The sequence below is a fragment of the Oryx dammah genome, unplaced genomic scaffold (genome assembly GCF_014754425.2).
Source record: "Oryx dammah isolate SB20612 unplaced genomic scaffold, SCBI_Odam_1.1 HiC_scaffold_7, whole genome shotgun sequence".
In the NCBI taxonomy this organism is placed as follows: domain Eukaryota; kingdom Metazoa; phylum Chordata; class Mammalia; order Artiodactyla; family Bovidae; genus Oryx; species Oryx dammah.
In genome coordinates, this window is record NW_024070191.1 from 13610319 (window position 1) to 13637027 (window position 26709).

A 26709-nucleotide genomic window follows, 5' to 3' on the forward strand; every position below is an offset into this window, starting at 1 on the left:
AGGAATTAAGGTCAAAGGAGGTCATAAGAGTGAGGCTTTGATCAAATAGGTTTACTGTTTGTAATAAGAGGCATCAGAGAGCTTGCTTTCTCTCTCTGTCCCTGTACAGACACTCCGAGAAAAGGCCAATTGAGGTCACAGTAGGAAGGTGGCCGTCTGCAAGCCAGGAAGAGAGACCCCACCAGAAACGAAACATGGTCTTGGACTTCTGGCCTCTAGAACTGTGAGCAAACAAATGTCTGTAGTTTAAGCCACCCGGCCTGGTATTTTGATACGTTGACCCAAGCAGACGAAGACATTTGGAGGCACATGGAGCCTTTCAGCTGGAGCTTCAGGACTATGCTGTACTTGCCACTGAAGGTGAGGAAATAGGCTTATAGGCTTAAAACCTTCTTATATTGGGGTACTTTGCAGTCACTGCCCAAGACGTGTTTCAGTCTCTCAGGAAAGAGTGAAAGGAGCTCTGAGTTTGGTTCAGGTACTGTCTCTGGTCCACCCGGCAGGGGGCTGGCTTGTCTGAGTTTGTCACATTTCATCACTGCAACTCCACTTCGGTCACCTGCCCCTAATATCTTCATTTTAATGACCTGGTTTATGAATAACCTGGATTCCCTTAGTCTGAAATTACCAGCGGACGTTAGGGTGGGTCTCTCCCGACTCCCGTAGGGCGAGCCAGTGAGGGAGCGGGCTGCAGGCACAGCTGCACTGGGAACCAAGGTCAGGCACTGGTCAGGAAACCCGAAAGCCACCATTACCATCTAGTGACCCGGTAGCACCGTTGTTCTGATCAGCTGATCTCATCAACTCTGCTGAAAGCAGAATGCCCCCAAAGCTGGAACTTGGGGCCAGAAAAAATTATGGCAGAACAGTTGGAAAGCTCTTGGGTTTGTGGCCAAGTTGGGGAATTCCTGAAGAGGAAATCCTGGGAGAAACTGAGTTGCATCAGGGCCCCTAAGACCTGGCTTTGATAGAGGGGGATCTAGGAAAGGGCGGGCTGATCCCATTTCTAGGGGAGTCGCCTTTGGGACTGGCAGCCACTCCATGACTCCTACCAGCTTTGATCTCCAGGGCAGGCCAAACGGACCCCTTCGATTTCCCTGAAATGCTAGGATTTATTTATGTCTGTATTGTATCTGCAGACGTGTATGATGTGGGTTTCCTCCACTGTGTTTCTTCAGCTGCACTTTCATAATTTATTCTGCCAGGTTCGGCCTGTCCTTGACATACCAAGCCATTAACTTGAAATCAGAAAAGGTCTGAGAGGCCTCTACATTCTTTCCTGTGATTATCAGGCCCTACGCTAGCTGGATATAAAGTCACCGGGCTGGAAAGGGGAAAAGAATTGGCCCAAACGGTCATGGAAAAGTCTAAACAGAAGATTTTCTTTCTCTCTCCACTGGCAATGATTTATTTTCATGGTTTTATGAGACTTTAATGAGGAAACCTTATCTCTACGCCTGGTAATTATCAACCAAATTCCCATTTCCTGTCAGAAAATCCACCATAAGTAAAAACAAAAAAAGGTGGAATCAAGAGACTCTTTGACCTCCGTGAGCTGTATGTCTGAGGAATCACTCACTGCCATGCAGAGAATGTGATGGCGAAGCACATGTGTGACGTCCCTTGTACACTGACCGCTGCCGCAACTGGACTGATCAGTGCAAATCAATTTAGTGTAACTCGGAGCAAGCAAAGATGCCCTGGTCCTGCTGAATGCTGTCTCAAGACACAGCTGATGAGGACAAAGGAAAGTGCCATTCCCCTCTTCAGGGCTTAGTCACTGGGTCGTGTCTGACTCTCTGCAATCCCATGGACTGTAGCCCACCAAGCTCCTCTGTCCATGGGATTCTCCAGGCAAGAATACTAGAGTGGATTGCCAGGCCCTCCTCCAGGGGATCTTCCCAACCCAGCGATCGAGCCCAGGTTTCCCACATTGCAGGTGGATTCTTTTATTGTCTGAGAGCTGGTCAGGGAAGCCCATGAATACTGGAGTGGGTAGCCTATCCCTTCTCCAGGAGAACTTCCCGACCCAGGAATCAAACTGGGTTCTCCTGCATTGCAGGTGGATTCTTTACCAGCTGAGCTACCAGGGAAGCCCCATTTCCCTCTTTATGATTTAACCTAATTTCTAATCTGGTTCAGTTCCTTCTGCTGGGTAAATGAGTTCACACCTAAAGCAAAGGCCTGACAAGATGCTATGAATTTTGCCTTTTGGAAAGTTGAGTTTGGGTTTGTTTGTTTGTTTGTTTGGGGGGGTTTCTCTGGCAACCAGTCACAGCTCTTGCCTGTACATAAAGAAGCTACAATGTCAGTCACCTGGTGAAACTGCCATGATTCAAGCCACCAGAACGGATTCTCCCCAGCATCTTGGGATTGAAGCAGAGAGCTTATCAAGCCTCCAGACCTCTAGGATGGAACAGGAGCTCAAACGAGCTCACCAGAAAGGAGGAGGCCAGTGAGAGTGTTAGAATCTTTTTAGAATTTTAAGGTGCCATAGCACCCAGAGCAGCCAGGAAGTCAGAACACATCAAATCTTTATTTTCAGTTCCAGTTTTGTTAACAAGGTGAGAATCTCTTTTTCTTGCACTTTTCTCTAGGTGTAAAATTTGTCATGCTCCCAAATACCCTACGAATTTCTCCCTGCCTGTTCTGTCATTTAAAAAGAATTATGTTCGTGCCTTTATCTATCTTCACTGGCATCCGGGCCAGTGATAAGAGACCCATAAAAAGAATGTAATGACTTAAAGAAATACTCTTCAAAAAGGTATTTTCAAGTCACTGCAGATAGGACCGGATAGCCTTGTTTCAGGTACAACAAAGTGAACTCTGGGAGAAAGTGAGATGGCCTTCATTTGCTCTTGCCCTCACTAGGGCTGGGTACCACTTCCCTCACCCCATCGCTGCACCCCTCCTGCTCTTCCCTTCCCCACGAGGGTAGGTAGAACAGGACCCTAGACAATAGAGTTACTCTGTAGCACAGGAGTGGTCAACAGGTTTAGACATCACTGTGATTTTTATCTTTTCAGTGATTAATTTATACCCTTGACTATATATATTGCAGGGGTATTCATGCCTGGCAGACTTTTTTGGACTGATCAATGAGCTGGGTCAGGCTTTTATCTTCTTCTCTTTTCTGTCTTGAGGAGCCATTACAAATTAATCACCTTGCTAAGATCACAATGAAGAACAGGCTCTTGACACACCAGTTATATCCAGAAGAAGCATATGGCAAGAACTAGGACTTCTATAAATTAAGACCCAGACAGTATACGGATCTAGAACAATACTATCCAAGAAAAATATAATGTGAGTCACAGAAGAAATTTAAAATTTCTGGTAATGTCATTAACAACAGAAAAAGGAAACAAATGAAATTCATTTTAACATATTTTAGTTCACAATGCAATTCTAAAACATTACTATTTCCACATATATCAATGAAAAAATGCTAATTAAATCTTTTCTCTTTTTTGCATTAAATCTGTTTAATCTGGTGTCTTTCATACTTATATTAAATCTCAATTTGGACTTAAATTCAATCTCACATTTTAAGTTTTCAGTAGCCACATATGGCCAGTGGCTACCCAATCACACAGCTTGAATACACAATATTTATCTGCTCCAAATAACTACTTCATGTTGATGAGTGGCAAAACCAATACAATATTGTAAAGTAGAAATAATAATAATAATAAATAAATATATATTTTTAAAAAAAACAAATAACTATACAACCTCAGTCATTTATTTGCTGCTCTGGGTACATGAATGACTGTACTTAGTAATGGTGTGGAGTCTCCCCCAGAAAATTCTGCCTCCCCTATCCTCTCCACTATCCATTCTGAAGCAGAATTTAGGGACTTACCTGGTAGTCTAGTAGCTAAGACCCAGTTCAATCCCTGGTCAAGGAACTAGCTCCCACAACTAAGATCCTGCCTGCTGCAACTAAGACCCAATACAGCCAAATAAATAAATAAAATTTTTTTTAGAAATAATTTAGAACAAGGGTTAGAATTCAGTTAGGCCCAGTCTATCCCTGCCTTCAGAGAATCATGCCTTACAGCTGGCTGTAAAATTTAGATCCCTGATTCTCAAAGGTTGGAATGCAGAAGAATCAGCTTATTTGAATTCAGATTCCTGGGCAGAACTCCAAACTAACCATGAACTCCAAACCAAACTGGCAACCATGATGGTTTCTAGAGGTAAGGCCACCAAGTGATTTTAATTCTCCCTGAAGTTTGAGAACCACAGACCTTCAAACAACTTAGGATGGTGTTTCTCTAGGGCCTTCCGGGTCGCTACTCATTCAGGGGATTCGTTCAACTTCCCGCGACAACTCGCATTGCACGCACATGTCCTGGGCGCGCGGAGCCCGCTGGGAAGGCTGTGGGTCAATTTCCGCCCTACATGTCATCGTCGCCTTGCTCTCAGCCGGTTGCATCCAGAGACCTATAGAAAACCCATGCCAACCGAGGAACAGCCCTGGGGTGTGTTTTTAAGGCTCCAACTCTCCTTTTGAACTTTCTTCCCTCTATTTTTGTGTGTGCCAACAGAGCCGGCCATGTTGGCCATCAGGCGCCACCTGATGCCCACACAACCACAGCCCCGGGGGCTTTCAGGGTATTTAGGAAAATCTTCTCATTAATCTTCAGGGCACCCCTGTAAAGTAAATGACAAGTGAAACTGTCTTCATTTGGCAGGAGGGAAACCGAGGCATCTGGTGGTTGATGTGTGAAGAAAATTGGGGTCTTCCCCTCCTCCCACCTCCCACTCCCCATTTCCCAGCCGCAGAGGTAGGTGGGACTCAGAAGGTGTAGGAGGAAGGGAGCCGGTGACTGGAACACCTCCTCTTCCTCCACGTGCTAGGACTTGAGCATCCAGGGCTCTGAACCGCCTTCTGCTGCCTCTTTCAAGCCACAGGGAAATGACATTGCAGGCTTGTGTTAGCATCTTGTTGAAAAGTCGAATTAAGCATGGTGAAGACAGGACTCATTTATCTTTTCTTCCTTTATTCCCATCTGCTGCACTTCCTAGTGTTCATGGCTAAAGAGGGGGCCTGCTGAAATGTTGAAAAAGAAGCCCCTGCCCTCTGGATTCCATGTCACACATTAGTCATTTGTCAAATCCTGCTACTTTCTACAAAAAATTTCCTGCCTCTGGCTTTTACAACTTACCACTACTGTGAGAAGCTCTGTCCAAATTTAGCTGATCTTCTGACCAGAGTGTCCTAAGCTTTTCCATTCCTTCCTTCCTTCCTTCCTTCCCTCCTTCCTTCCTTCAATAATTCATTCATTTCACCAGGCAATTATCAACTGTTGTCTGGGCAGATTTTGCTGGTGCTACAGATGTGGTCTGGTGACTTCATGGGAAGATACAATCCCAGCATTCTGCTTATCTTACAGCCTTGTTGGAGAACACTTGACAACAGATTATTGCAAGGCAATGTATATTTGCTCTGCAATAAATGAAACAAGAAAAGCATTACAGAGATGGCTCTGAAGGATAAATGAAAGTTTGCTAGACGGAGAGTGGGAAGGAGCATCCTGGACATGGAACCAAGGTAAGAGAGTTGACAATGGTTCGTTTGGGGGCTCAGCTGAGAAATTTGACATGAACTATCCAAGATGTAGAGGGACGTTAAACCATAGAAATGGATGGGAGGCAGAATTTGGAGTTTAATTCCATAGGAATGAGAGACAAGGGTGGTTAGCTGATGCCTTCTTCATTGTGTTACTCCTGTTTCCTGTGAAATTCGCTCCTTGCATTGGCCATAGCAACCAGAACATTTAATTCTACAGAAATAAGAATTTGACTCCTCTCAAAAATGGAAGAAATGACACAGGGTACTATATTCAATATCTTATAATAAACTATAATGGAAAAGATTATGAATCTAACCAGAAAGTAACACAACATTGTAAATCAACTGTACTTCAATAAAAAATAAAATAATTTTTTTAAAAATTGGAAGAAATGAAATGACTACCTTGTAAATTCTGTGAGGACAGGAAAGATAGTTTTTCCTCTATGCATCCCCAAAAGGTAGCCCAGTACCTGGTGTGAAGGAGGAGCTCAAGAAATCTTTGATGAGCTAGACTGACTACTCTGAAAGCAGTTTGAAAGGTGTATTAATTTCCTGTGGTTGCTGAAACAGATGACTAGAAACTGGGTGGCTTAAAAGAACAGAAATGTATCCTTTCATGGATCTGGAAGTGAGAAGTCTGAAATTGAGAAGGCCTGCTCCCTCTAAAGGCTCTAGGAGAGGACGGTTACTTGCTTCTTCCAGCTACTGGTATTGTGACGCGTGGGGTTGCATGTGGCTGGTGTAAAGAGTGTCAGCCAGCAGGGCCTGATCTGGTCCAGAGCGTAAGGAAACATTTGGCCTGAGTTCTCAGGGAAGGGGCACTAAGTAGGTGAGGATGGGGTACTCATCAAGGAGGAGAAAGTGACAGGATGGAAATGCCCCAAAGCAAGAAGGGCTTACAGAGTGAAAGGGAGAATGACCCGAGATCAGGTAAAAGGACACACAAGGTGCCTGCCCCAGGAAGCCTGCTGCAGGAGTAAGATTAAGAGGAGTAAGATTAAGTAAGGTAGTAGGGTGGCAGGGGCAGTCAGTGATGGGTTCAAGCAGGGGAGTGGCCTGGTCAGCATTTGAGCAGGACCCTCAAGTGGAAGAGAGGAGAACGAGCCAGAGCCAGCCTTCAGCATCTCAAGAACACCTGTCAGGAAGCTGACGCACAGTGATACGCAGAAGTCCTGGCTGGGCTGCTGGTGAGAAGGGGCACGTGGGCTGTTACTGGTTTCTGGGGTGATGCCATAAGGATGCTCTGGGAAAGATTTCCCTGGTGGTCCAGTGTTAGACTTCACCTTCCAGTGCAGGGAGTGTGGGTTCGATCCCTGGTCGGGGAGCTAAGATCTCACATGCCTCATGGCTAAAAATACAAGGCAGAAGCAACATTGTAACAAATCAATAATGACTCTAAAAATGATCCACATCCAAAAAAAAAAAAAAATGCTCTAAGAGAGACTGAGTGTATTTGAGTAGTAATGTTGGCTAGAGCCTCGACTCAGACGGCCACAGAGTTCGTGGCTATTCCATTTTCTTGAAATATCCCCAAGAGGCAAATCTGTAGGGATAGAGTGTAGTTTAGAGGTTGCCTGGGGGTGGGTAGGGGGAAAGGCAGGGTGAGTGCTAACATGCTCATGGATATGGAGTTTCTTTTCAGGGTGATAAAATGTTCTAGAGTTGATTGTGGAATAGTTGCACAGCTCTGTGACCACACTAATGCCATTCAATTGATACTTTAAAAGGAAGGGTTATAAGACATGTGAACTGAATCTTGATAAAACTGTCATATTTTTTAAAAGTAAATATGCTTAGTATATTCAAAATCTAATCTCCTTCCTTGCTTCTACCAATCTGTCAAGTTTATAAGCTTGGGATGGAATATGCTTAGTCCATGAAATGAAGTATAATTATATTGTCACTTGGGTGATAAGAAAAAATAGCAATCCAAAAAGGAAAGGTTTGTTTGAAAAAGTACAGACAAAGAGAAAGAATATATGCTGTGTAAGCAAGTCTCCTCAGTTTTATTTATTCTTTTTTTCATTCAACACATTTATGGGACATTTACAAAACATGTGAGGCACGGCGCTAGGTGCAATTTTATGATTTCAAAGCAACACATAAGCATATCTTCCGTCACACAGACCTGAGACCAAGTTTCCTGTGGTTTATAACTAGGCCGTCAAGCCTACCATCTTTCTTCCTCCTCACAAGTAGCTTACAAGAGCTGATTTTGGTCTATCACCAATTGCTTACAAAGATTAAACACATAATCACATTTGGAAATCTCTTGAGATTTACAGACATGTAAAACACTTTCATAGAAAATTCGTAAAAGAGCTGTGTGTCTTGAACAATGAGTTTGTCTGATAGCACCGTTCAGGATCTTAAACTCACAGGGATTGGGTATAGAAAAGCCATTTCACCATCGGGACTTACAGATCTGCTTTGGTTTTTGAAGGGTGGGAAGCTGACCCAGCTGGGATCAGTAGCCAATGCCAGGCTGATGGCCCCTGAAGAGACCGGCAGATCATGAAGTTGCTGTGGGAGACTCGGGTCTACCAAAGTCAAATCAGAACCCACCACTCTTTAGGGCAAACCCAGACCTTAGATCCACGTGACTTAAAAGTGTTGTCGAGGGCCCCATGCCAGGTCTTCAGAACCTGCATCTCCGGAAGAGGGCCAGGGATGCTGGCAATCCCAGAAGGTTTGCAAACTGCTGTCTATGACGATTCAGATCTACTGTGGCTTTCGAAGAGCCCTTTAAAAGTAAAGAGAGTTGGGACTTTGTAACTCAGGCCTCTTGAGGTGAGAAAGAATCCCCTGGGCCTGCTCTAATTTATGCTGAAGTCTTCAGCACGTAGTTGAGTTGGGTTCTGGTGATTCTGCATATAGGCAGGCAGTAGCCATTCATCTTATCTTCAACTTAAAGATCACGCCTTTCATCTGTCTTTGGTATTTGCAGGTCACTCCAATGAACTTCCTCCCGGAATTGGTGATGAAGTGGTAAAATAGGAGGAAAGTTGTGTGTATAGTCCTAGCAAATGTTACTCTGATGGAACAAAATGCGTTTAGAGAAAGTAGAATTTTCCTTGGGAAAAGAACATAACTTAGAAAAAAGTCAAAAGAAAAAAATTCTAGCTAAACAGTTAAGCCACCAAAACATATGTATTGCTTTAGGTTTAAGGTTTTTCCTCCATTCAGTGTCTGAATTTCCTTTATTATTCACCAATATTTATGATTCCAAAAGTGTCTTATTCTCATTTTTGTTGTTGTTCAGTTGCTCAGTTGTGTCCGACTCTTCTTGACCCCATGGGCTGCAGCACGCCAGGCTTCCCAGTCCTTCACCATCTCCCAGAGTTTGCTCACACTCATGTCCGTTGAGTCAGTGATGCCATCCAACCACCTCATTGTCTGTCATCCCCTTCTCCTTCCCTCAGTCTTTCCCAGCATCAGGGTGTTTTCTAAAGAGTCAGCTCTTTGTATCAGGTGGGCAAAGTACTGGACCTTCAAAACCACTTACAGAGTGACTACACCTTGTCAGGCAAATGTCTGAAATTTTATTATGCAACTTGAAGATTTTAAGAATGAGTGAGGGGAAAAATTGGTAGAACAGAGTGGGAAGGACAAACTCAAGACCCTGTATCTGTTCGTACCCCTCTAGACTTGGATAATCCACTTTTAACTGAATCACTGGCTTTCTTTTAGGGCTCCTTCCTTCACAGGGGAGCACAATGAGCTCCACCGAATTAATTAGAACACAGTCCTTCACAGAGAAAGAAAACTTCAAACAATAGATGCTCTTTCAGTAACCACCACAATGTTCCCAAAGCACTAATTGGCTTTCAGACAGATAACAAAGGCTGATTTGCCTTTCCTATTGACTTGAAGGTTTGCTAGCGCTTTAAAAACACATTACATAAAACCTTAGAAATCTTTTGTGAAGATAAATGTGATATTTTTAAGCAGTGATCCTTTGCTCTCATGATTCAAGGTCTAGAAATGGCTCCCCGACTTCTTGAATCAGGGTGAGCGTAGATTTTCATTTTTCAAGGTAAACAACACATGAGGGGCTTTATTGTCCTGCTGAGACCTGGTCTGTTGGCTTTTCTTGATGAAAAGTCTCATCTGCAGGTGGGCTCCATTTAGTGCAAACTCATTTTTAACACAGTGATATACTTGTCTGTGACTCTGAGCATATAGACGTGCAGGTATCTCTTGTCTTGCAACAAGGTCTCCTATAGCAGACTTAGGAGACTAAAAACATTTCAACTCAGGCTCAGTGCCTCTTCTTTGGGGTTTCTTAAAAACCAAGGTCTCTAAGGTGTCGCTTTGCCGTAATCAAATGGCCGAGTGGTTAGTGACTGGGATTCAGTTGCGTCACACTGACTCTGTTCCCTGCGCTCCACCATTTTTCTTGGAATTCTGGGTCACTCAAGGGTCCACTTTGCTGTGGTTGTTGAAGAAACCTTGCTCTCAGGGACACAGGTGCATCAAACTTATGCTCAATACGTCACCATTTCAAGCAATGGAGTGAGATTTCTGCAAGTACGTCCACACTCATCAGCCAGACATCCCTTTCCCCACCTGTGATGACAGATGGTATGTCAGGGGTTGCTGGAGTTTACGGTGCCACTAGTGGTAAAGAACCCACCTAAGATGTAAGAGACCCGGGTTTGATCCCTGGGTTGGGAAGATTCCTTAGAGTAGGAAAGGCAACCCACTCCAGTATTCTTGCCAGGGGCCCATGGACAGAGGAGTCTGGGGGCTACAGTCCATGGGGTTGCACAGTCAGACATGACTGAAGTGCCTGAGCACCCACTCACATTCTAGATGGGATCCTCTGAGTCAGCCTTCCCACAGGCAGATGGGCAGACAGGCAGTCCAGCTCCTGCCATTTGTGTGTTCACACCACGGACATGCTAGGAGAAGGCTCGTAGAAGCCTATATCTATGGTAAACTCTTCTGCTCCTCCACGCAGGGAGAAAATTTTGTGCGCTCAGACTTTGGGAAGGAACCCATATCTTTCACTTTGTTCTCTGCATTCTGCAATTCTTAGTGAGTTTGACTGATGGGTGAGCCAAACTAAGATATGCCTGTTCTGGGACTTTGTATAAGATGAAGAAACATCACGAGCTGGGTCAGAAATAGACTGCAGCTATCGCTTTCAAATGGGCCTCTGTTTCCCCCACCATGGAAGAAGACATACAGCATGGCTCCCAGGTGTAGACAGACCCCAGACAAGAGCCTGCTTTGTGCAAAACAGAGGGGCCAGGACTCCATAGAATACCCACCTGGGGTCTAGTCACTACAGCGGGATGCCCTGTTCAGACAAGCCATCTGAGTACATGAAAAAAAAAAAAAAAAAGAAAATAACCTATAGTTGAACAAATGAAAAGCTAGTATTTTCCTTACCTCTAGAAAAAATAAACAAAAAAGTTTCTAAAGAAATAGGCACTTTTGTGTATGGAATCATCCAAGAAGAGATTAACAGTTGTATGGCCTTGCATGAATCAAGGAAGTGGTTAATTCACCCACTGTGCGGAGTGTTGGGGACATGGCACAAACAGCTAGGCCAGCATCGCCAGCAGTGCCAGCAGGACAGTGACCAGGGCACAGGCGCTGGGCGGGGTGCCCGGGGCCGAGCTGGCTGGGTCCTTCAGCATGCACATCACCCGGGACCAGGACCCGTTGTTGGGCAGGGGGGTGACGCCTGTCACCTTGCACATGAGGTTGTAGATATCCACGACTCTGATGGGAGCGGCTCTGAAGTCGGATTTGAAATCTGCAAGGGAAAGGCAAGGAAGCAAGTGGTCAAGGCCACTCCTGGGCCGGGCAGGGCAGAGGGGTGAGTCACGTGGTGGAGGGATTATGCTTGGCATTTCAGCAGCTCTAGGACTGGTAGATTCCCCTTGTCCACAGAACCTGGCCAAGGGATTGTGAACCTGGAAGGTGATCTGGAAGGTTCTAGGTGTGAAAGGAAGTTGCTTTCTATGGTTTACGGAGATGTGAGTATGTGCTAAGTTGCTTTAGTGTATCTGACTCTGCGACTGCATGGACTGTAGCTCGCCAGACTCCTCTGTCCATGGGATTCTCCAGGCAAGAATACTGGAGTGAGTTGCCATTTCCTTCTCCAGGGGAATCTTCCCAACTCAGGGGTTGAAGCTGCATCTCTTACGTCTCCTGCATCTGCAGGTGGGATCTTTACCACTTAGCGCCATGTTTCTTTGAAAGACAAATCAGACAACAAACTGATTTGTGTATATCTGTGCTTCCCTTTGTAACAACAGAGCTTTCCTTGAAGACCCAAAGGCCACTTGAAACTGCTCACTTCTGCAAGCCTCATCTTGCCCAGCTTCCCAAACCCAATTCGGTCGCATAGGTCTCTACCAGGCCACCTATCTGGCAGGGACTGGTTAGCCTCGTGCCCCCAGCTCAAGAATGTTTCCCATTTTTCTGCCACATGGAGGTCCCAGGACTGGACAGAACCAGCAATTGTATAGTTTTTCTCAGTGTGGCTAATGCACAAGCCACAGAGATGGTCTCCTAAGTGTGCCTGGAAGATCAGTTGAACATTCCTTGGGAGCTTTTCACTAGCAGATAAAGTAACTTAGCTGTGGGGAAGATAAAGAAGCTGGTATTGGAGTTGGGGACCTGAGTGAAGGCTGCAAACCATCTCATGAAGGAGAATGCTTCCACCCAGAGGCTACGTGGACACAGGCCCCTGGGGGCAGGGCTGGCTGTTCACAGCATAGAAAGTAAGGGCACTGAAAGGACCTTCTCTTTCTCCATAGGAGGCAGAAAAGATGCTGAATGAACATCATCGACTCAATGGACATGAGAATGAGCAAACTCCAGGAGACAGTGAAGGATAGGGAAGCTGGGTGAGCTACAGTCCATGGGGTTGCGGAGTCGGACATGACTAAGTGACCGAACAACAAAAAAGAGTGAATGTGAGACATTAGTGATATTCATAAGCCGGTTCACGTTTAGGTTCCAAACCAGCGCTTCCAACAAAGTACCCAAAACTATTGAAGTTGAATTTAGGAGGGACTTTTATCCATCAATAGTGGCTTCCCTGGTGGCTCAGTTGGTAAAGAGTCTGCCTGCAGTGTGGGAGACCTGGGTTCGATCCCTGGGTCAGGAAGATCCCGTGGAGAAGAAGATGGCAACCCACTCCAATATTCTTGCCTGGAGAATCCCATGGACAGAGGAGCCTGGTGGGCTACAGTCCACGGGGTCACAAAGAGTTGGACTTGACTGAATGACTAACTTTCACTTTATCCATCAATAAAGGCCCACACATGTGCTCTTTTAGTCCCTCCATAATTTTTTTAAAAGGTAGTTTTGGGGCTGTAAGGACAAGTTTTCTATCTTAGAAAATAATCTTTATAATTGCTTTGCTAAAACAATCACATATCCTTGATTTAAAAAGCAAAGAAACACTAACAGCGACAGCAACATGACCCAGAAGTGTCCACACCAAATTCCGCTCTTAACGTTAACCCTGAAATTACAAATACAGAAGCAACAGAGAGAACTCTGCCACAGAGTGTGTTAGATCCAGAGCAACATCTCAAGTGATGGGTTTTGCTCATTTTGAGATATAAAAGTAGAATTCCATATAAAGAAGTTCACGGGCTTTACAGAGCAGTCTGCAGCCACTCACCAGCTGGATAACCTCAAGGGATGGTCAGAGATGCTGCCTAAATCCTAGTTGCAGGCTCATGTCTGTGCTCAATTGATGGGAGCTGTTGATATTAATAGAATAAGTGCCCAGCAAGGGAAGGTTCGCATTGAAAATATTTACCCCATAGCTTATGTGAAATGTTCACTTACTTTTAGGGTAGGGAGGGTAAGGATCTGCATTGCCTCAGGGTAAACATTAATTTCAAACAAATCCAGAGCCGCCCTTGGAAGGAGAATGTAGAGGCTGGAGTGCCAACCCTTCTCATCTGAAGGAAAACATTAAATTAGCTGAGGATGGTGGTTGTTGTTGCTGCTGCTGCTGCTAAGTTGCTTCAGTCGTGTCCGACTCTGTGCGACCCCATAGACGGCAGCCCACCAGGCTCCCCCCATCCCTGGGATTCTCCAGGCAAGAACACTGGAGTGGGTTGCCATTTCCTTCTCCAATGCATGAAAGTGAAAAGTGAAAGTGAAGTCGCTCAGTTGTGTCTGACCTTCAGCGACCCCATGGACTGCAGCCTACCAGGCTTCTCCACCCATGGGATTTTACAGGCAAGAGTACTGGAGTGGGGTGCCATCACCTTCTCTGGAGGATGGTGGTTACACCTCCCCAGAGAAGAATCAGCCACAGCTGAGGAATCAGTGGGCAGGTGGTCCCGTGACACGGAAGACTTATCTCCCTGACTTGCTGTGGATGTAAGGTCATCCTGCCGCATCACGTAGTGGCCGTGTCCTATCACGTGTGCAGGCGGAGGTCAATAGCAAACCCAAGACAGCCGTCCCCAGCCTTTCCGACATCTCCTTCTTTAACATTTGGCAAGAACAATTGAGGTCAAGCTCTTCTGACCAAAAAAAAAAAAAATGTTAGTGGATGGACTTAGAGATTGTTATACTGAGTGAAGTAAGTCAGGCAGAGAAGGAGAAATATCATATGTGCTTAGTCACTCCGTTGTGTCCGATTCTTGGCGACCTCATGGACTGTAGCCCTCCATGCTCCTCTGTCTGTGGGATTCTCCAGGCAAGAACACCGGAGTGGGTCATGGCCTCCTCTAAGGAATCTTCCTGACCCAGGGATCAAACCTGCATCTCCTGCATTACAGGTGAATTCTTTACCATCTGAGCCACCAGGCTACCTGGAAATAATGTATGACATCCCTTATATGTGGAATCTAAAAAGAAATTATACAAACGAACTTCCTTACAAAACAGAAGGAAGACTTAGAGACTTAGGGCAAGGTTAGATTGTTCCAATTAGGAGCTGGAATTAACCAGAGAGAGCCTGTCTTCCAGAATGATTTCCCTTTCGCTTAGCTGGACCAGACTTCCTGACTTCTAAAGCTGTATCTGGGCAGCCGTAGTGATGCTCAGCATCCTGTATGAGCGAGAATTACCTCCAATTAATCAGGAGGGCAGTACGTTTATCTCAAAGTGCAGCTAGATTGTTATAAAAGACCTCGCTCTTAAATTTTCTTCTGCGTAAACAGTCAGTGTGTAGAGCTGTTCAATCTTGCATGCAAAGTGAAGCCAGAAACGTGATGGTTTGTGGGAGGCTGTATCTGCCTGGAAACAGTTTTGCAATTAGCCCAGTGCATTTTCGTCTGGGGTTGTCTTTCTGTCTATAAAAGACTTGGGCTTTTAGTTTTAAAGGAGCATATGATGGAGGCCTTTGTTAATGGACAAAAAGCTCCCCACTGAATTTCAGCTGTTGCAGCTCTGGGTACTGGGTTTAAAATTTTGGTTTGAGGCTAGATTCATTTCTGTCTTAAAATCTGCCCAAGATACTTCCTCATAAACACTCCAGCTGACAAGTGTTTTGCATTCATGATCTGCTTCCTCTCTTTTAGGGAGGGAGGAGGTGATGCCTTTGAATGAAAGCACCCCTGTCTCACTGGCCTCTGGGTAAAGGCCAGGGCCTTCGATGTCTCCATGCTGAGCTAGCGGTTGACCTCACAGCATCCTCAAGGCTCCATCCTGAACTCGGCTGGCTTCTGAGCTCTGCAGATCTAACCTGGTGCTTGGCTAACAGGTAACTGTTACCGGTTGATGGTATCATGCGGGAGCATCCTCTGAACTCTCTGAGGCCAATGTCCTGAACCCAGCTGTGCCCTAGAAATGCTTGCGGCCACTAGTCCTGTTGCTTGCTTAAGGACATGGGGACTTGGATGATGTGTGGGCAATGATATGGACCCACGTGTGTTCCCTAAGCTCGGCCTCCCTGAGGCACCCGTGGAGGGGGCGGAAGTTGACACCTTGTAGCTCTCAGCAGGTGTTTTTTTGTGTGTGTGGTTGAGAGAGTGACCTGAGGTGAATGGAATGAAGCAGGGCTCACAAGCATCTCTGTCCAGTATGTTGAGGAGGAGGGCAGGGCTTCCAGGTGTGACCTCTAACCTATCACCTGATAGGAAAGCGTGGGCTTTTATGGGCTGAAACATTTTGATCGAAACATTCAGAAAAAGGAACTTTGACTGTGGATATCAGGGTAAGCTAATAAGCTTAATGTTTAATAAGGAGTGTGCCCAGCAGGAAGGAAGACAAGGAGCTCGTGATCTGATCAGTTGACTCTTGATGGTTGTTGACTGCTTTTCAGGCTTTTTTTTTTTTTAAGGGAGTGTACAGGTAGTAGTATGATTGTTAGAGCGTTTGATAAACTTTTCCAAAATGTGAATTTTACAGTGCTGTGTTAATTAAAGCAAATGACCAAATGGACCCCCCTCTGCCTCACCTCTCTTCCAGACCCAGGAAGCCATCAGGTCCAAGAAGGCAAAGTCAATTCACTCTCATCCTAGACACTGCAGAAGTCATTCTGGCTCATCCTCAAAGGGAGTCACAAAACCGTTTCCTAGCCTGCCGTGAGCACATCCTAGCTTCTGGTGGGCCCTAGACTGGATGACCCGCACAGGGGTGGCCGCTCTAGACAGGGAGGAAGTGTGGAAGTGTCAGACCCTGTGAAGCGAACACCTCGACTCTGGGACTTGTGGCTGTCAGCAACCTGGTGCCTGATAAGCTTTCTTGGACATCAGATGGCTGTGAAGGGATGTTTTGATGAATTAAGTAAAAAATGAATCACAAACATGTGGAATACATTTTCCTCACTGTGCTTGAGATTTAAAACTTACAGGGAGAAGTATTTGGCCACGTTTGCCAAACCCAAGAAGCATTTGAAAGCAAGCCAGCTAAAGACATTTCGTGGAGACCGGCTGGCTTTGCTCAGCTTTGCTCATAAAGAGGATCCGTAAAGAAATCGCTCCAGCCTTTCCGAGCGCCGTCAGCCCCTGATGCCTTGGGGGAGGAGTGACTAAGATCTCGCCTACCAGGTCCGAAGGCCAGGAAGATGCCCCTCATGGCTCTGAGCTCGTTGTCATATCCGTGCCAGCCCCAGTGCCAGCCTTCAGGCTTGCGGGTGACAGTGCTGTTCATCCAGAATGGAAGCGACTCTCGATTCTGAAATCAACAAGGCATTGACATCAACCTGTGACCAGGCCAGGGGGCGAGCAAGCATCAGGTTCAAACTACCACCCACCCAGCGCAGGGCTTTCCTGCTCAGGGGCCTCAGCCAGGGTTGTCCGACCTCAGCCGGATCACTTCCCACTCCAGGTAGCTCAAACCTTTAGAGGTGGCCCGTTAAATTGCCAGAGAGCCCTAGTTCTGAAAGTCTCTTCTTGCACTGGGCTGAACTGTGCCTCGTAATCAGTTTCAGAGCCACTAAACATAGCGTGTCAGAGACAGAAGGGACGTGAAAGTGTACCTGTGGTATAATAAAAAATAGAGTTGGCCTTTGTCCCAGGTTCCCTGGCCCAGAGCACCTAGTTCAGTTCAGTTCAGTTGCTCAGTCATGTCCGACCCTTTGCAACCCCATGAATAGCAGCACGCCAGGCCTCCCTGTCCATCACCATCTCCCGGAGTTCACCCAGACTCATGTCCGTCGAGTCCATGATGCCATCCAGCCATCTCATCCTCTGTTGTCCCCTTCTCCTCCTGCCCCCAATCCCTCCCAGCATCAGAGTCTTTTCCAATGAGTCAACTCTTCGCATGAGGTGGCCAAAGTCCTGGAGCTTCAGCTTTAGCATCATTCCTTCCAAAGAAATCCCAGGGTTGATCTCCTTCAGAATGGACTGGTTGGATCTCCTTGCAGTCCAAGGGACCCTCAAGAGTCTTCTCCAACACCACAGTTCAAATACATCAGTTCTTTGGCACTCAGCTCACAGTCCAACTCTCACATCCATACATGACCACAGGAAAAACCATAGCCTTGACTAGCCGGACCTTAGTCGGCAAAGTAATGTCTCTGCTTTTGAATATGCTATCTAGGTTGGTCATAACTTTTCTTCCAAGGAGTAAGCGTCTTTTAATTTCATGGCTGCAGTCACCATCTGCAGTGATTTGGAGCCCCAAAAAATAAAGTCTGACACTGTTTCTACTGTTTCCACATCTATTTCCCATGAAGTGATGGGACCAGATGCCATGATCTTTGTTTTCTGAATGTTGAGCTTTAAGCCAACTTTTTCATTCTCCTCTTTCATTTTCATCAAGAGGCTTTTTAGCTCCTCTTCACTTTCTGCCATAAGGGTGGTATCATCTGCATATCTGAGGTTATTGATATTTCTCCCGGCAATCTTGATTCCAGCTTGTGTTTCTTCCAGTCCAGCGTTTCTCATGATGTACTCTGCATAGAAGTTAAATAAGCAGGGTGACAATATACAGCCTTGACGTACTCCTTTTCCTATTTGGAACCAGTCTGTTGTTCCATGTCCAGTTCTAACTGTTGCTTCCTGACCTGCATACAGATTTCTCAAGAGGCAGGTTAGGCCAGAGCACCTAAACCCTTGGAATTTCCTGAGTGCTGGGGGTGTTTTGTTATTCATGATGAGTCCTTAGTTCCCATATCTGAGTTTATGCTAATGGGATGATGGGATGATCTTTGGGGTGGGGGGGCTAGATAGTTTCAGGATGGGGGCTGGTCACCAGAAGAACCAAGAAGAGAGCTAGAACTTCCATCCCCTATCCTCTGATCTCTCAGACTGAGTTCAGCCTTGTGGGTAATGATTTTGTTACCTGAGCCAACACAGTGAGACCCCACATAAACCCCCAGGAACAGCAGGGTCTGGGGAGCTTCTGGGTTAATGAACACACAGTGATGGGAGGTTGGTGCCCCCGACCTGGGTTCTCGGCGCCCCTCACCGCCACAGCGTGCCCTGGGCCTCTCTTCCATTTGCCTGCCCCTGCGTAGCACCCTTTATAAGAAGATTGTCATCATGAGTGTAGCAACTCTCTGAGTTTTGCGATTTATCTCAGTGAATCATCAAAGCCGAAGGCGTGTGGTGAGAACCCTCAGATTCGTGGCCAAGTCAGACACAAGTGTGGGCAGCCTGGGGACCCGGGACTGTGACGAGCATTCAGATGTGCGGGCTGTCTTGTGGGCCGGAGCCTTTAAAGTATGGGTCTGCTCTAACCTGGGGTGGTGTCAGAGTAGAATTGAAATGGTAGGACACCCGGTTGCTGTGAGAGAAATGTTGCCGGCAAACACAGCGGCTGGTGGAATCGCTTCATTTTCCTAGCCCAGCCTCAGAAGCCCAGAGGCAGCGGGCCTGCACCACCCCAGGGGCCCCTCCACTGGAGGAATCAGCCCTGTCTTCTCTTTGTCCAGCTCCACCCCGAGGAGCGACTCCAAGCACAGAAGTCCTCCTCTCCATTGAGCCAGCCTTTGAAGATGGCCCCATGTTCCTCTCCTCCGTGCCTTGTGGATCTTCACATCCTTTGACCATTCTTCATTTGGGATGGCTTCCAGACCTGTTGCTGCCCTGTCACCCGTCTTTCCTTCAGAACTAAATTTTCCTAGGCTGTAGCAGCTTACTTGAGAGACAGCAAAGCTCACAGGAGGTTGTGCAAATCCCGAGGAGACTGTAGCCAGCTGGACACAAACCGAGCTCTTTGAGGCAGACTAAGCCTTCATTCCTGATAGTCTGATCATCTTCTGGCTCAACAGGGTTTAATATGACAAGTTTTCCAAATGCAGGAGGTAGAACTGACTAGTCGTGATGAATGCGTGGAAGCAGCACAGCTCAAGGACCAGGGATTTACAGGTCGGCTTCCCTGGTGGTTCAGACGATAAAGAATCTGCTTACAATGCAGGAGACCTGGGTTCGATCCCTGGGTTGGAAGATCCCCTGGAGAAAGGAACGGCAACCCACTCCAGTGTTCTTGCCTGGAGAATCCCATGGACGGAGGAGCCTGGTGGGCTAAAGTCCGTGGGGTCGCAGAGTCGGACACGACTGAGAGACTCACGCCTTCACAAGGCTTGTAACAGCACATGTATGCCGTTCTGTGTGCCATGCGATTCACTGAGAGCCTCCCCCGACATCCACTTAGGCATCAACACCTCCTGCTGTGGACAGTATTTTTTTTCCCCATTTTGGCACAGAGAGGTTAAGTGACACTCTTAAAGTCACACAGCTGTTGGGAGGCAGGGCTGGGCCTGGAAGCCAGGGCGTCAGTCTCCTGGTCTTTGTGCACCTCCAGGACCCCACAGCCAGAGGTCACTGCAGGGCTCCTACAGCCTGTCCCTTGCCGCTTCATTCACTGAGTGGCAGCCAGTATGGAGATGAGATTTTGAATAGGATGTGGGTTAAATTCCGGTTTGTTGCTTTCCAACTCTGTGATCCTGGGCAAGCTGCATCTCTTGTCCAAGCTTCAGCTTCCTTGCTGGATGTGACAACACCCGCCTCAGAGACTCTGAGGGATAACCTGACTGTGTGCTAAGCCCGACACACAGTAGGTGCTCGACAAACAGCCGGGAGCAGTCTCCAGATGCCACCGGCTGCAGGGTGAGGTGCTCCGGGCTTGTGCAGCAGGGTTGATCCCTCCTTTGCTTATTTAGCTGTCATATCACATTCACGGCTGTCCCGTCTCACCCCATAAATCGCTCCCTGGCATTACTACTTTCCAAATCGCACTGTTTCATTGACTCTCTGTTTCCTCAATTTCCATCCCTCCTTCTCCAGCTGTAACTTGTATTTTTCCATGGGAATATATTTATTAACTTACTGCATTTCTAGCTTATACCCTCTTTTGTTCTTTGTGGTCATGCTCACAACACATGCCAGCTTAGTTAGCTTCGTTTGCTAATTTTATGTGCTGCTCCCCTCCCCACCCCAGTCTACAAGGCAGTGATTGCTGCAGGACTCGGTAGGACACGTCACCAGCAGTGTCACTAATCGTGAACCCCGTGGGACACATATGTCCCATGGGGGAGGGACAGGTGGAAGGGAGACGAAGCCTGCCTGATATGAAAATTCCAGTCTAACTTCCACATGCAAACATACAGCAACGAGGCATCTCAGCCCTGAAGATGACGGAAGATTTGTATGATTGCAGATAAAGCCACTGGTATTTTTATTAACATGACAAGTTGCTCTGCTGAAACAACTGTTCTTGTCTTTTTTTTTTTTGAAACAACTATGTTTACTGATTTTAAAAAGTAATAATAACCTGGCTAGTTAGTTATGTGAGAAGCTAAGTGATTGAACGGATTACTTGACATAATCAGACTGAGTGGGTTACATGACATAATCTAATTAAATGACTTAATGAACCTCAAGAAGGGGAGTTGATGAATTTTTCCCTTGTCCTTCCTGGTGGCTTTTACTGATTCACTTGGTCCTGTGTCTCCTCCCACTGCCCAACCCCCGCCCCCACATTATCATACCAGTGCAGGCCTGTGCAGCCCTGTAATGCACACCTCACACGTGCAGCCCTGCTGGTGAGGTGCTCCACACCTCCTACATCCCCAGGGCCTCCATCCCTCCTGAACCTCCCAGGTCCAGGGACCACCACACAGCACCACCTAGCGACATCCTGGGGTGCCCAGGGCCCTCCAGATGAAGTGTGTGTGTGTGTGTGTGTGTGTGTGTGTGTGTCTGTGTCTGTGTGTGTGTCTGTGTGTCTGTGTGTCTGTGTGTGTGTGTGTGTCTGAGTTGGGGCAGTGTGGACACAGAGGAGTCCCTGCGAGGCCCGGGGACCTTGTGTAGTGACTGCACGTGGGAAGAGCATGAGAAAGAAGCAGCGTGAGGATGCTGGAAGGAGTGAGGCGGTTTCTCTAGGAGGTTGTGCCAGTCAGAGGGGCTGACCAACCGTCCTGGTTTGCCCAGGACTGAGGAGTTTCAGGGATGCCAAAAAAATATGACTGACCTGGGCAAGCCGGGACAAGTTGGTGATTCTGTAATGAACACTTTCTTGGCAAGTCAAATAAAATCTTCACTGAGTGTCATTTGTCCAGCACCTTCCGGTACCCCTCCTCTGTACAGGGGTGGATAGCAGTGCCAGGAACCCCCCCATTTATGAGCCCCTAAACTAGCTCATCGTTTCTAATGGGAAGGACCCGGAAACTGTTCCCCAGGAGGAACACTGAGGAACGGCTGTTACTGTGTTTATAGACGTATGTTCTAGTATTTGCTGCCTGCCTTGTATTTTTGATGCCTCGCTCCACTACCAGCTCACCACCAAACGCCTGCCAGAAGCTTGCTGAACTGGGGAAGCCAGGCGATTACTTGTGAGATGAGTGTTTTGGGTTCTAGACTAGATCTTCGTCTCATTCATCCGTGGCATTAACAACAACAACAAGAAAGTAGCCTTCACTGTTTACCCCCCAGATCAGCAAACCAGTTAATGAAGTTTGTTCGGCACTTGCCAGCACCCATCTGTTTGACTCGGCATTTTTGGATTCCTCTCTAGAGCTGAGCTGAGCTGTCGGGGGTGGTGTGGGGGCACAGTCAGAAATGGGGGTGGCGCTGGGAAGGAGGGTCAGGGTGACAGGAGTGATGGAAGGCCAGGGAGAAGCAGAGGGCGGCCTGGACAGTCTGCAGTCACTGCCGTCTGTCTGTGGCCGAGGCACTTGCTTTGCTGAACTGTCCAGCATTTACTCACTTCGCACCGTTGTATTTGGAGACTATATTAGCACGTGCTGTTCTCACCGGCTCCTTTCAATTTCCGCTGGGTGCAGATCAGAAAATAGTAGCTAAGCCACAGAGAAAATGATTCCTTAGGAGGCAGGAGGGTCACCAGGTCTGGGAAAACATCTGGACACCAGCTCTCGCCTCACACCCCAAAATGACTTCTCCCCTGATGGCTGAGAAGGTGGAAATCCATCCTCCGTGGGTTCCGTCCCCTGACCACAGGTGCTGGTGGGGGCCTTGTCTGCGTGGCCCTGCTCTGCCTGAATAACCTCCTCTCCCGTCTTTCCCTGGAAACTCACTGTCTACACCGCTGGATCCCAAGGCTGGCTGTGCACACAGCACCCTGAGTTTATCCAGAGTCTCACTTTGGGTGTTTGGGTTCGCAGGTGGGTAAGGCGGCGACCCTGTCTATTTAATAGTCATCCCCTGGGTGGCTGGGATGCATTGTCCGTCCTAGAAACCGCTGGGAGTCTTTCACCTGGCATTTGTCCCGGGCTGTGTTCAACGATTATCTGTCCTTTCCTGAGAATGCTTTGTCTTACGCTGGTTGTCACGCTGAGTCTGTGTTTCAGCCGCCGTGGGTGCAGAGTCAGGCTCGGAGTCGCTCACACGGGGTGCTTTCCAAAGAGGAATCATGGCGGCCGACTGGCTTTTCCAGTATCCTTGGCCGGCGCCAGATTCACTGATGGTTACCCATCTTGACCGCCACCCCTCATGTCAGCCCCTGAAAGTGTAATTCCTGCTGAGAAGTGGGGTCAGGGACCTGAGTGTTCCCTCCTTCTCTGGATGAGGCCTCTCACCCCGTGTCTAGGGTGCTGGGGAACAAAGGTGAAATCAGGTCCAATTAAAATCAGTAAGTAACATGTGAACCCCTGTCTAAGGTGTGTGACGGGCCTAATACAAATGAAATTGACCTTGTTCCCCTAGGACAGGGTTGTAACAGGAGCTTCCCGTGCCCTCCACAGTGCAATAAGCTCACAGCATCTCAGGCTGGAAAAGGCACCCAGTGATGTCTCGGGAGAGGCCTCAGTCGGGACTCTTGTGGAAGGGAGCACGGTTTGGCTGGCTCCGGGGTTTTGCTGCCAGGGTTAAGGTCGAGCTAGGTGACAAAGCGCCATGTCTCAAGCTTTGTGGCATCACTGTTTTAAACCCTCCTCCCAAGAGGCTTCCTGTGGGGTGACTCCTCAGAGCCCTCTGGAGCGGTGGTCACAGACCCTCAGATGTGTGTTTGCCACACTGCTACAAAAACAAGTCCCCCCAACTGTTTCTCCGTCTTAGAAGGCCGCCTCTTTCTAAAGCAGAATTTAATGCCTTAGGCCCCAGGCCCCGGTCTCACCCTGGCAAGCCCACTGCCACGCACAGCCTCGTTCTGGAAATTGGGAAATGCCGAACAGCGGGAGCAGCAGGGCCCAGAGGCGGCAGAATTCCTCAGAGAAGAGAAAAGAGCTGGAGCAGGGTGCCCAGCGGGTGAGCTTCCTTCTACTTCTTTCCCCCAAGATCGTGCTTGTTGAAGCCCGCCGAGGGTGAGGAGGGCATCGCGCGCCCTCCGACGACTTACGGCGATGACCCTGGTCGCCGCCAGAAGGCAAGCGGCTTCCAGCCCCCGACGCAGGCATCCTGGGCCTCCGGCATCTCAGGCCCGCGGGAAACCGCTCCGGCTGCCGCTAAAACTCAGGAGCCACGCTCTCCAGCTTGTCTTGATTTCCCCAAGTATTTTGGGCCCAGGGCCTAACTGCCGCTCAATCCCAGGCCTGAGAATTGAGCCTGGCATTTCATATCCTTTGCCGGTTTTTGAAATAAATCTTTCCTCGGGAGACCAATATAGGCCTTTTTTTGGAAGCTGAAGCCTGCATTTGCTGCATTTCTCTCCACGCAGATGAGAGTCCGGAGGATCCACAGTGCCGCTCCCCGTCTCAGGATCTTTCCCCAGCTTCTGGCCGCATCTGGCCGCCTTTCTGAGTGTGGTGTCAGGAGGGGGACACTGTCCAGGAGAGGCCATGGGAATCAGCCCCTGAAGCTGAGCGGGACCGGGGACAGCTGAGGTGTCCGCCCACCCCTGGACTCCAGCTGGGGGCTAACTGGGCCAGGACAATGGCCACTGGTGGTTTCAACACCTTTTCTCTGTTGAAATCTCTTCTAGGGCTACTAACAATTAGTCCAGGTGAAAGGCCTGACTTAGCTTTCCCCTCTGGGTCCTTAGTCACTGATTTATTGCCTATAAAGTAAACAATTTGTCAAAAAGACCTTGATGCTGGGAAAGATTGAGTGCCAGAGGTTAAGGGGGTGACAGAGGATGAGATGGTTGGATGGCATCATTGACTCAATGGACGTGAGTCTGAGCAAACTCTGGGAGGTAATGAAGGACAGGGAAGCCCAGCGTGCTGCAGTCCATGGGGTTGCAAACAGTCAGACAGGACTGAGCGACTGAACAATAACAACAAGTAATCAAGAACCAACTGTCTCTATTTATGAATTCATTTCTTAATTTCGTATTCCACAAACAGGTACTGAGTCTCTGCCATGTACCAGGTTCCACAGAGGAAAACCCAGGCTAAGATGCTACAGACCTGCCCTCAAGGAGCTTCCACCCCGGGAAGCATCTGGGCCTCCTCCTGAGGGTCTTGGACCACCCTAGACATTCTGACAACTCCAGTGGCTCGGTGGGTGAAGAATCTGCTGGCGATGCAGGAGACGCAGAAGACGTGGGTTCAATCCCAGGGTCGGGAAGATCCCCTGGAGGAGGGAACTGGCAACTCACTCCCATATTCTTGCCTGGAGAACCCCATAGACAGAGGAACCTGGTGGGCTACAGTCCAAAGGGTCAAAAAGAGTCCGACACAACTGAGCGGCCTGCACACAGCCTGCCCAGCCCCTTACTAAGTGCCCCCTGGTGGAGGGATGGATGCAGAGCCTGGGTGGATGAAAAGATTTGTGGGGAAACCCCATGGGCTGGGGATGGGTGAGTGCGGCCACGTGCATAGCTCAAGAGCTCCAGTGACGGTGTGTCCCCTGACAAGGACATGCAAAGAGAGGGTTTACAGAGGATGGTGACCAGGTCTTAGGGAGACAGAGGGGTGGAGGCACCATTTAGGAAGCCCTGTTTCCATGCTTGAAGAAAGGAGCTTGGCAGGTGTGACTGGCTGGGGCTTAACCTAGGCAGGTGGCCTGGGTTTTTTTTTTTTTTTTTTTCTTTTCTGCTACTTCATGGTTAGTCCTCTGGGAAAATGAACACATTCAGCTTCCTGCCCCTGTAGGAGAGGAGGCCAGAGAAGGTGCTGGCACTAGCTGGAAATCCAGTCTGTATATTAACTCTCACAATGAAAAACAAACTGTGGGAGCCACTGGGCAGGGGGCCTTGCTTTTATAATGTCAGGATAATGGTGCCATTCCAGGTGACAAAGTCAATCTGTTTCCCTGCCTTTATCTTTGTCAGTGACAGCTCTCCAAGCAACCATTAAAAAATAAAAATAAAAAAACAGAAAGAACTCAATGGCATCTTCCTGTTGGAGCAGCTGCCTAAGAGCCTGCAGAACTTAAGTTGGTGGCCAAAAGTTGGTGTTTATATGGGAAGGGCATTTTTGCCAAGGAAACTAAATCTTGCATGTTTATGGGATGGCGGTTGTAGGGGAAAAGGAAGGAAAGATGGGATTCTGTTTTATTGGCCCCAACCAGCAGCAATTTGTCCTGACTCAGCTGTTTTCATATTTAAGCCAGAAAGGAAAAAAAAGGCTCCTCTGCTAGCCAAACCTAGACTCAGAGCAGCTGCTTTTAAAGCTGAGAAACTGTCCTGCTGCAGATGCAACCCAAGATCACGTGCTGGGCAGCGGTACGGAGGCCACAGAGCAAACACAGCGTTCTGTCACCACGTGGGGAGAGATTTTGCAAATAAGAATGGGGGTAGATTAATAGTCCTGGCACAGAGCAGCAACAGGGGCATAGAGCGACGTTTTCAATTCTCTGTAGTCAAGTAAGTTTAGTAAACATCAGGGAGATGTAAAAGAAAAAAAAAAATCTAAGCAGGGAAAGAATGGGTGCTCGCTTTTAGGATTTTTCAGAAGATAGAGTAAAACCCCAATATTAAATCTAAGTATCAGAAATTATAAATTAAAATGAGAAATTATAACTTTTAAAATTATAATTTATGAATTATAAAATTATAAATTTTAACTAGGAATTAAAATCCTTAGATTATTAAATCTAAGAATCAGATTATTATTTTCATATGTGAATCTTAAAAATAAAAATCTGTAAATTCGAAGACAGTAAAATGATTAAGATATTCAGTCTAGGAGACTAAGGTACCACAAAAGACTGGCTAAAAGATATCTAAATTTCTCTTAAGGGGACCGGGGACCGCCATGATTTTCTAAGGAAACATTTATGTTTTTATGTTATATACACCTTGAGTTACAGTAATATATACTGTATATTCATTGCACTTTACTCTTTGAGTTGGCTTCTAGGAAGCTCAGAACCAGTTTTGTAAACTGCAGTTCACATCAGGGAATC

At 47.4% G+C, this 26709-nt stretch overlaps 1 protein-coding gene across 2 annotated transcripts in view; it reads right to left on the reverse strand.

Annotated features, from left to right (window-relative positions):
• Positions 1 to 7564: 7564 nt before the first annotated feature.
• ENPP6 (ectonucleotide pyrophosphatase/phosphodiesterase 6) overlaps positions 7565 to 26709 on the reverse strand; it is an 81548-nt gene continuing 62403 nt past the window's right edge. The window contains exons 7-8 of one of the 2 annotated variants that reach the window (XM_040243042.1): positions 16564 to 16693; positions 7565 to 8327 (exon numbers count right to left, since the gene is read on the reverse strand). In XM_040243042.1, coding sequence (XP_040098976.1) covers positions 8290 to 8327; positions 16564 to 16693 — 168 coding nt within the window. In that variant the 3' untranslated portion in view covers positions 7565 to 8289. Of the gene's footprint in view, positions 11352 to 16563; positions 16694 to 26709 lie in introns of both variants that reach the window. The other variant, XM_040243041.1, reaches the window with a different exon arrangement.